The 10,393-nt window shown below is 40.4% G+C and overlaps 2 protein-coding genes across 2 annotated transcripts; one reads left to right on the top strand and one right to left on the bottom strand.

Annotated features, from left to right (window-relative positions):
* Position 1: 1 nt before the first annotated feature.
* On the bottom strand, positions 2–1,648 carry rpl36 (ribosomal protein L36). The gene is made up of 4 exons (XM_057325163.1): positions 1,517–1,648; positions 820–914; positions 403–537; positions 2–125 (listed from the first exon to the last, which is right to left on the bottom strand). The coding sequence occupies exons 2-4, from the start codon at positions 910–912 to the stop codon at positions 36–38; spliced, it is 318 nt and encodes a 105-aa protein (XP_057181146.1). The 5' UTR covers positions 913–914; positions 1,517–1,648; the 3' UTR covers positions 2–35.
* A 511-nt stretch (positions 1,649–2,159) lies between these two features.
* lmnb2 (lamin B2) lies at positions 2,160–10,190 on the top strand. The gene is made up of 12 exons (XM_057325162.1): positions 2,160–2,610; positions 3,640–3,776; positions 4,670–4,826; positions 4,907–5,032; positions 5,116–5,286; positions 5,400–5,525; positions 5,633–5,853; positions 6,750–6,984; positions 7,067–7,174; positions 7,266–7,385; positions 7,476–7,574; positions 7,787–10,190. The coding sequence occupies exons 1-12, from the start codon at positions 2,395–2,397 to the stop codon at positions 7,826–7,828; spliced, it is 1,758 nt and encodes a 585-aa protein (XP_057181145.1). The 5' UTR covers positions 2,160–2,394; the 3' UTR covers positions 7,829–10,190.
* The last annotated feature ends 203 nt before the right edge of the window (positions 10,191–10,393 follow it).

The following is a 10,393-nucleotide window of genomic DNA, read 5'->3' as shown; positions in this document are numbered from 1 at the left end:
GTTTGTGTTTACACATTTATTCGTCACAATACAGGTTACTCCTTCTTGGCAGCAGCTTTCCTCATTGCGGCCAGAATGTTGCTGAGCTCTTCCCTCTTTCTCTTGGCGCGGATGTGAGTTCCCACCTGTGCGGATAAACACTCCAATGAGACATCAAATAAATTATGAAGACAGTTACTGTAGAGCTTCACTACACATTAGGATGCAACCATGTACCTTACTCCTAAAATTCAGTTCCACATTTAAAACACAAGTGTCAGATGGAAATACAAACTGGACCAATAAGTATAGATAAAATACAAAAGCGTCAGCGTTACTACACAAATACAATAAAAACATGAGCTCGAGAAAGCCTGATGATAAAGTGTGCTCAGATGAACACTACTGAGAAAACGCTCGTACCCTTTTCTTGATGAATTTGAGGGCGCGCTTGTCCCTGGACACTTTCAGCAACTCCATAGCACGCCTCTCGTAGGGGGCGAAACCACACACCTCGCGGATCATGTCACGCACAAACTTAGTGTGTTTGGTCAGACTCTAGAACACAAGAATGAAGACACTTTTCAATTAATACTATACAACAAAATATAAATTACCAATAGAAACATTATAATAAACCACACATCTAGCACTAAAACAAAACAAACATACACTGTATTCTATTTGATAGCTATACAATATTATATACATAAATGTTTTGGTTAGCTACGTTATTTGATTGACAGATCATATATTTACTATTGATTCAATATTGGTATCAAGATTGTTATTGCGGGAATATTGTCAGCATCTATTAATGAAATCCAGACTCAAACTCACCCCTCTCCTGCGGCTGTGCTTGGGCTTGGTAACATTTTTGGTCACTGGATAGCCTTTATTAAGGCCAACCGCCATAGGATACCTGATGGCCATCTCTGTGAAGATCAATGCGTTATAATATAGATTTACAAACACTGCCGTGCAAAACAGTTTCCTCTTGTAAACATCTATGATTTTACGACAATATGCGTAATGTTACTTTACGTTATTTGGTCTCAGTAAAATAACCAGTTTAACCGTGACATTTGAAGTTAAGTTGCGTTAAAAAAAAATAGTAATCAATCCGCAAAAAGCAGTTACTGTACTTTTACGATAATAAAACCACGGTAAAGATTAGCTGCATGTGCATTTGATAGTTCGCAAGCATCGACTTCTAGCGAGTAAACAAGGCTATAAAACATGTAGATACTGATGTTTACTTACTAAAGGCAAGGTTACATATTTTATACGTAATTGCAACTTCAGGTTTTGCTTAATATTCGAGTGTTTGAGACACACATGACATCGCGATGTTTACTGCATCTACTTATAAAGCACTCTAAACATACAAACAACACATAATCTGGACACAATAATGGTTTATTTCCCCATTAAATTGCTTATTATTCAATATATGCACAGCACCGCTGTGATTTTTGTTGAGATGTGATAGATATAATGTGGATTTTAAAGGTTGAGATTCTCCGGACATTCATACCTGCTTTTTCTAATGGCGTCCAAACCGGAAGGACCGCAGCCGAGAGGAAGCTGTACTTTCAGACGCGACGGAACAAGACTCGCGCGGGAAAAAATATAACGGCGCCTTCTAGAGGTGAAGGGACTAAACAATCGTCTATTCAACAAAGTGAACATCTGCCCCAACGTGTCAATCAATAAAAGATTAACATGATTAAAACCGTTAACTAAGATGATTAGTGTCGCTATTAAAGTTGGTGAAGCGTGACAGGAGACGCTTATTCAGCAATTACAATACTGTATTGCATGTATCGTTACGTACACTAAAAATAATTTTGTTATTTTATTTATTATTAGTTATCATATTTATTATTAGTTGACAATTACAAACGAAACTATAAAATTGAATAAAATTATTGAGACCTTAGCACATCCTCTCCAACAAGCAAAAACGTAAATTGCCAAACATTAAAAAAATTCTTGGGTATGCATTATTAAATGTATGACGAGTTTGTTCCACGTATTTTTGTTTGTTGTGCCTTTGGGAATACAATAACAATGCTATTAAAATATTTTTTATTCGTTTTATGTACATAGAACTACATGTCGAACTACAACCCCCATCATTCGTTTCTGTCGAGTTTTGGCGCGGTTTTACGGTGACGGCGGCCATTTTCTTTTCACACATCCGTTTCAAACACAGCCAACCAGCAGCTGGACTACAAAAAGATACTTTCATTCAAAAAACCCATAAACAAAACTTGCAAACGCCGCTGGAAAACCGTTCCAGCCATTGGTAGGGTACCACTGCGCAAACCGGACCGAAGCGGAGCTCTAGCGCCTCGGGGAAGGAGTTTTTCTTTTCACTTGAGGTAAAGCGGGTCTATAACGTGAAGCGATATGGCGACCGCAACCCCGAGCCGCACGTCCAGCCGCGCGTCGGCCGCCCAAACGCCGCTGAGTCCCGCGCGAATCTCGCGCCTGCAGGAGAAAGAGGAGCTGAGCGCGCTCAACGACCGCCTGGCCGTGTACATCGATCGCGTGCGGTCGCTCGAGCTCGAGAACGACCGACTGCTCGTGAAAGTGTCCGAGAAGGAGGAAGTCACCACCAGAGAGGTGCGCGCTCCATTCTTTCGCTTTTCATTGATTTATGTGTGCTGTGACAAACGTGCTTTGTTTGCTTGTAGTTTATGTGATTTTACTCTTGATACGTTTCACGTGATGCGTTTGGGCCTGTTTTGTGTGTATTTTTATATTTAAAAGCGTCAAAGTTCGAGTCTCCTTTTTCAAAACTTGAACTAACGTTAGACCTTGGTTGGTCGGTCTGAATTAAAGGCACGTGCATGTGATTATTGTTGGTTTTATTGGGGTTTTACCAACATTTTGTTGTTTTCACGATTTAATAAAACTTTATAAAGTTGTGCGCGGCGATGCAACGTGTTTGAAGTCCCGTGAGGAAGCCACGCGCTCTTTTTTCGTAAAGCACGGCCATTGAAATCGTGTTATGAACAAAATAAAATGCGAAAAGCGAGATGAAGTTGGTTTTGCATAATCGGAGAAATTCATTGAAAATATGCAAATCGGTACTCTTAAACGTTATTAAACCGGGACCAGTAAAATTGTGCTAATGTGTCCAATTTAGGTTTTCATATGTGCGAATCATGAATGTGTAACGTTAGTTAGACTTTATGCAAGTTATAACTTCCTTCCGAGTATAAAATCTGAGTGAATTGATGTTTTTATTTGATTTCTGACTTTGAGTTTTCTCCTCGTGTGTTTGGGCGTTTTCCATCTACTATGGGTGTGGCCAATGTCTTTCAAATTTGAATTTGATCTCAGCCATCTGCTCCCCCTTTGTTGGGAATGGTGACCACATCAAACTTCCCCCACCTCCAAAGTTGCATCAAATGCGGTTGATTAAAAGTGGATTAAAACGTATTTTCAATTCGTAACTCAGTATTTTGCATTAAAGTTGTACTGTTGGATGTGTTTTCACTTCAAATTTAGTTTCCCTTTTGTATTAAATTATTATAATTTTAAATATTTTTAATTTTATGTATGAACACGTTAAGATTAAACTCTTTGAGTTTTGTCTTGGGGCGTAACGCAACAAAACCTCTCTTTTATGATCCTTATTCCATTAAGGTGTCTGGGATCAAGACTCTATACGAGGCCGAACTTGCTGATGCCAGGCGGGTGCTTGACGAAACCGCCCGCGAAAGAGCCAAACTTCAGATCAATTTTGGAAAAGTCAATTCTGAGCTTGAGGAGGTCCAGAAGAAGTAAGTAGTCCCAAAAGGTTAAGAACATTTCTGACCTTCTTAGTATAATGTAGATTTTTAGGGGTGTGGTCTTGTTATAAAATGAACATATAAGGCTATCGCCCCATTTACCATAAAGATTTACGTTGGTGGTCGCCTTAAGTCAATTTGAAGTTGACTTAACCTGACTTAAATCTAGTTCCATCTGCTGCTTTGGATAATGCAAATCTCTTGTAAAGTCTTGTAAGAATGTTTGTTTAACTTTTCGTTTCTTTGTTCTGCCTGTTAGAAGTGGTTTTGTATTTGGTCTCACAAGTTTTGCTTCAGATGCCGTGTTGTTTATCTCGTTGCTAATGAATACGTTTAAACAGGAAGTGTGTTACTATGTGGGCAACTGCTTCAACCACACGCAGCAAGTTGCATTATGCCATGCAGCTTAATTTGGCACGCATGTCTAAGGGTTTTTTATTTCCACCTGAAAGGGTTTTTTATTCCAGCATGAGTCATCACGGCCACATGCCGATATTCATTTTGAAAATCTTAGTAACTCAAAAATGCATTTAACCAATAAGGCACTCGAGGCCATGAATGTAGTTTTCACTTTTTGTTTAATATTTTTCCGCCTAAAGGCATTAAGTACGAAACAATGTTGCCTCGAAAATGATGTGTTTTAAAAGAGGTTCCAGGTTTTTTTTAAATTCTGTTAAAAATGCAATGCAATAGGAGAAAGTGTAAATATTAATATTTTTACGTTTTCAGGTAGTTATTTAAAATTAAAACTTTTATGTAGTATTTTTGCTCTAGAAGATACAGCACATGAGTACCAAAGTAAATAGTGGATGATCCACAGTGATATACAAAGTAGCTGTTGTACAGGTGCTTCAGAAAATGTACATATCATAATTGTTTTCCAGTTATAAGAAGAAAGATGGAGATCTGGCTGCGGCTCTGGCCCGTATTAGAGAACTGGAAGCTCAGTACAACAAAAACGAGGCGGCGCTCAACACGGCTCATAGCGAAAACAAAGCCCTGTCTGCCGAACTGGCCGACCTGAAGGCTCAGCTAGTCAAAGTAAGAGTCTTATTCACATCTCAGCCCTCTACAGCCTCCGAACTGGGCATAATAGAGATGCTTCTTTTTTGTACCTCCAGGCAGAAGATGCTCACGGCGTGGCTAAGAAACAGCTGGAGGCAGAGACTTTGATGCGGGTGGACCTGGAGAACCGCTGCCAGAGTCTCTCAGAGGAGCTGGAGTTCAGGAAGACCATGTTTGAGGAGGTCGGTACTTTTGAATGCTAGTCGACGAATAAGAATGCAGGTTTCAGGTCAGTTCTGACAGTCGGTGCGAATGTGTCACGCAGGAGGTGCGTGAGACGCGCAGACGTCACGGTAAGCGCACAGTGGAGGTGGACAGCGGGATTCAGCAGGACTACGAGTTCAAACTCGCGCAGGCGCTCCAGGATCTGCGCAGGCAGCATGAGGAACAGGTGCAGATCTACAAGGAAGAGCTGCAGCAAACCTTCAGGGCCAAGGTACTGACTTTTGTTTGTAACAAGTGAAAGTTTGTGCACAGCCCTGCTCTGGTCAGGCTGTGTTTTGTTCCACTTAGGTGACCTTCATTTAACGTCCTAATGTTTGTTGGCAGCTGGATAACGCAAAGATGTCATCCGACATGAACGATAAGGCCGTGCTCACCTCCCGCGAAGAGCTGCAGGAAGCCCACATGAGGATCGAGGGCTTGAGCTATCAGCTCAGCACCCTGCAGAAACAGGTATAAAGCCTACCACGCACCCTACGAAGATAACAGACTTGGTGTTGAGTTTAGTCATACAGACCTTTATAATGTAGTGTGTGTACTGACATGGTGCTTATGTCCAGGCGTCGGCTGCCGAGGAGCGCATCCGTGAGCTTGAGGCCCTGCTGGCCAGCGACAGAGACAAGTACCGGCGACAACTGGACGTCAAAGAGCGCGAGATGGCCGAGATGAGGGAGTGCATGCAGCAACAGCTAAACGAGTACCAAGAGCTTCTGGACGTCAAACTGGCCCTGGACATGGAGATCAACGCCTACAGGAAGCTCCTGGAAGGAGAAGAGGACAGGTGAGCTCATTTCTCAAGGAGACGCGTCCTATTTCAGTCTGCAGGGCGGTTTTTGCTTAATACTAGCTTTGAGTCGCATCACTCAAAGGGTAGAATTATGCAAAAATGACAGGAATGCTAAAACTAGGAATGCTAGGTTTTCAAGTGTTGTGTGTGTCAATGTACAAAGTATTAGGTGGGCGTGCCTATAATGGCCGTTCAGGTTGGCAGCTCGCAAGAATTTGCAATGCTTACGATGTTTGCATGCTAAAAATTCCTGTCGGTAGCTCTCTCTTTAAACACTAGGTATTTTATACTAGCGGCTCAGTGGATTCTTGAAAACGTGTTTAAGCATGCTTGAGGCCTGAAGTGCTGTCAATGGAGTTGTTAGACATCACTCTAGACAGAAACATTCATCACATCTCCTGCTGCCAGTGTTGTTGTAGCAGCTGGTTATTATTGCTCAAAGTCATACTGTCATTTTCACAGACACCTGTGGCATGTAGCGCAGGAACGCTCTTAAGTCCACTTTACGATTCATGCCCGACGTATGCTGAGTGGCAGAGAAGTGAGAATTTCACACGGGAGCGGTAATTATTTCGTCCTCTCGCGTGTGAGCAAGCGCATAACAGCGTTGTCACTAGACTCTAGTGCGTAAGCGGAGTGAGAAGTCAGATTGCTCATTTAGCAGGAAGACGTAGAGAGGAAGAGCCACAGGCAGCTAGACCATCTTCAAGAATGCGAAGTTTAAAATAGTCATCAGTTGACACATTGGACAACGTGTAATATGAAGGAAAGGTAAGAAAGATGAGACGTTACATAACAAAAAAAATTTCCATGGTGCGGTTGCCCATAATTCTCGGTTGTAATGTATTTCAAGTTGGCTGTTAAACGAAGAATCTGCATTTCGTCTCTAGGCTGAAGTTGTCCCCCAGCCCGTCCTCACGAGTGATGGTGTCTCGCACCACGGCTAGCAGCAGCAGTTCCTCGCGCACCTCCCGCGCAAAGAGAAAACGCGTGGAGCTCGAGGAGACGGCAGTCTCTGGTCCTAAAGTCCAGATCAGCCAGAAGGCGGAGGCCACGGGCAGCGTCAGCATCGAGGAAATTGACCTGGAGGGAAAATCGGTCGCTCTCATGAACAACTCTGAAAAGGTAAGTACGGACGTAAACTTCAACTAAGAGGTTGCTTTCAAAATGAAAAGGCCTGTTTCGCTGACATTTGTTCAAAATTTAGGATCAATCTATGGGCAACTGGCGTCTAAAGAGGCAGATTGGAGATGATGAGGAAATTTCTTACAAGTTTAGCCCCAAGTTTGTTCTGAAGGCTGGTCAGAAAGTAACGGTAAGCAGACGGGACCGTAACTTGTTTTGTTTTTTTCAGCTCAGCGGTTTGAAAACGTGTTGAAGCTTTTATTATGATGTTTGGTTGACAGGTGTGGAGCGCCGATGCCGGCGTGTCCCACAACCCCCCATCAGACCTGCTGTGGAAGAGCCAGAGCTCCTGGGGCACCGGAGAGAATAGCCTCACCTTTTTGGTGAATTCAAATGGAGAGGTATGAACTGCGATCTGATTGGTTGATTTGTGTCTTTGAATTTTTAAGTATCGTCACCTCTGACGTGAAAATGCAAACGTTTGCTTTCAGGAAGTGGCAAAACGAACCGTCACGAAAAGCGTGGTGGAGATGGAGAACGGTGATGATGAGGAGGGAGACTTTGGAGATGAAGATCTTTTCCATCAGCAGGTTAGTCAATGTTCTGGTCTGTCGTATAGACACTTCATCTGTTTCCTTTCGTAAAACAAATCGGCATCAGTTTTTGTCATTTATTTTATTTTAATAACTTGGCTATTTCCAGCCCATATTTCCGATCACTCTCATGATTATGAACGCACATCAGATGAACACTGAATGCCCAGCTTTGCTCTTCATGTAATATTTGTATTTTTCTGTTTCAGGGAGATCCAAAGACCCGATCCAGAGAATGTGCCGTTATGTGATGAGTTTAAACCTTTAGTATTTCCCTTCCCCACGATTGTCTTTTGTAGAGCCACTACTTTTGTATTCTTCAATCATGAGTTCTTAACTTTCGTCCCCATATTTTTACGGACCTCGTTTTTAAAGCCAGTTAATCATGAATTGTGGCAGACGATGTTATTTTCAGCCGTAGTTCATTAATGAATAGCCTTTCTGCCAATTGATGTTCCCGACAGCATCGTAGGACAAAACAGCATCAGAGAATGAGTCGAATGATACGAAATTAGAGAGTATTTGTGTGTACCGGTGACTAAGAATGCGCTATGATTCATTTTTCATAGATATGCAGATTCTTGTCGCCGCAGGTTTATGAATGGGGGGGGGGATTATTATGGGATGCTCTGAGAGGGGGTTCATTCTTCCTGGTTTATGTTTTGTAGTGCACTATAGGCCGTAACTGACAGCTGTCGCTTATCACACCTTTTCTGTTTTTTGCTTCGCCAACCAGATGAACAGGGTGGAAGTGGTTTTTAAAGGATTGCTCATCCACAGTACTTCCAAAAAAAAACGTTACAATCACGTCGATTAATGCTTAACATGGTATTTTGAATGTTTTCATCATTGAATGTTAATTTGTGTGTTCTAAAAATATATCGACAATATTTGCAGAACGCATTCGTAAGTAGATTTTCCAATTTAGGTGCAGAGGAGATTTCTGCAGTTTATCTGGATGTTGTAAACATGTTTGAGTCGATCATGTGATCAACGTTCTTTCAACAAATTCGTCCCTCGATTTAGCGGCTGGAATGGCGATACAAGCGCCAATGCTATGTTAACCAAAGAAATTGACTGGTAACACTTTACAATATGGTGCTATTAGTTAACATTAGTAAATGCATTAGCTAACAATGAACAATTTCGTTTTTCAGCATTTATTAATCCTTGTTAATGTTAGTTCATGTCAATACAGCTATTCATGTTAGTTCATGGTGCATTAACTAATGTTAACAGTGACAACGTTTAATTTTAATAATTTATTTATAAATGCTGAAATTAACATGTAGTAATATTAATAAATGCTGTAGAAGTATTGTTCGTTGTTAGTTCATGTTAGCTAATGCATTAAATAATTGTTAACAAATAGCACCTTATTGTAAAGTGTTACCAATTGACTTTGTTTAGACATATTGTGATTTAATGCGTTTCACTTGTATTTTTCCACAAAATTCTGTTTTATAAATTGTTTTTGCAGTTAGCGATTAATTTGCTTCAAGTGAAATTTGTTTTGAATTGCAGTATTTGCGAAAGCTGAGTAATCTACATCTTTCCACCCTGTTTAGTCTGTTGTGTTTTGTTTTTAAACTGTCTTACGTTTTCAAAAGTTGTTTTTCAGCCAATTATGCATGCAGCGAGTATTTTTGTATGAATTAAATTAACAAGCGGAGGGACATTGCTACGGAATCTAATGACCAGATGTCAGATCAGAAAACTGCAGAATGCAATTATGCTACAGTCTGAATTTCAATTATAATCAACTATAAAGAATTTTTTTATAGCTATTTCCTCAGGATTTTTAAACCGTAATGCACAAGGTTCATACGTCTTTGTGCACATGCATTTTAAATTGCGATAAAATGCCTTGTAAGTTTGGGAAATATATCATGCGGTGTATACAAACAATTGAACTGAAAAACTGTTTTTAATGGATTTTTTTAAATGTTCTGCAGTGATTAACTATGGAATTGTTTTAGTGGGGTTATCTTAATTTTCATGTTTACTTTATGGGGTCAATTCTAAGGTAATGTTAAAGTAATGTTCGATCAACCAGTTGCGTATCACTGGTCGGTTTGTGCACAGATTTGTCAAATTCAGAAAAGTGAAATTGAGCCGAAGTAAAATTGTATTTGTGTACATTGTAACTTTGCCTCTGAGCTAATAAAATCCTCCTTTTTCATTGTTAATTGATAGGAACTTCCTGACAAACACTCCATCTGTGAATTTTTTTTTTAGTTTCTGTTAGTTACGAACACTGTTATATTCATAAGGAATTTAATATCCTTTTTACTGTCAGGTTTTATTAGACAGGGCTGTGATTAATGTATCGGATACAATGTGCTTTGTATGAAATTGTCAATCTGATGTTGCAGTTGTATTAATCTACTGTAAAGAACTCGCATTTCTTTTGGTGGCATTTCAAATATATTCAAGTAATTGAGCCATAACGAATTGTGAACAGTGAAACTAAATTGTGCCGGGGTTAAAAATATTGTACGAGGACTTTGGAAGGGCTGAAACGGGAGGCGAACTCATGCCAAAAGTCTCATTCATTTTCATATTTTGTCATTTTTTTGTACGCAATATCCAATAAATGTTTTACGTATGAAATGTGATGTTTTTGACTCAAGTTTTTATCTGCTTAAATATCTTTGCAGAAAAGGCATCCCTAAATTGATATGGTCTCCACGCGTTAATATTAAAGACACTTCAGTAAGCTCATTTCACCACAAGAGTGCAGCACACTATCAAGCTCACACTTCCACACCCTGTGCCTGTTCAGAAAGCACTTCTGCCTGCTTTACGCTATGTGA

This window comes from Triplophysa rosa, linkage group LG25 (assembly GCF_024868665.1).
Source record: "Triplophysa rosa linkage group LG25, Trosa_1v2, whole genome shotgun sequence".
Classification (NCBI taxonomy): domain Eukaryota; kingdom Metazoa; phylum Chordata; class Actinopteri; order Cypriniformes; family Nemacheilidae; genus Triplophysa; species Triplophysa rosa.
Note: the sequence above shows the minus strand (reverse complement) of the source record. Positions and strands in the feature narration are given on the sequence as shown.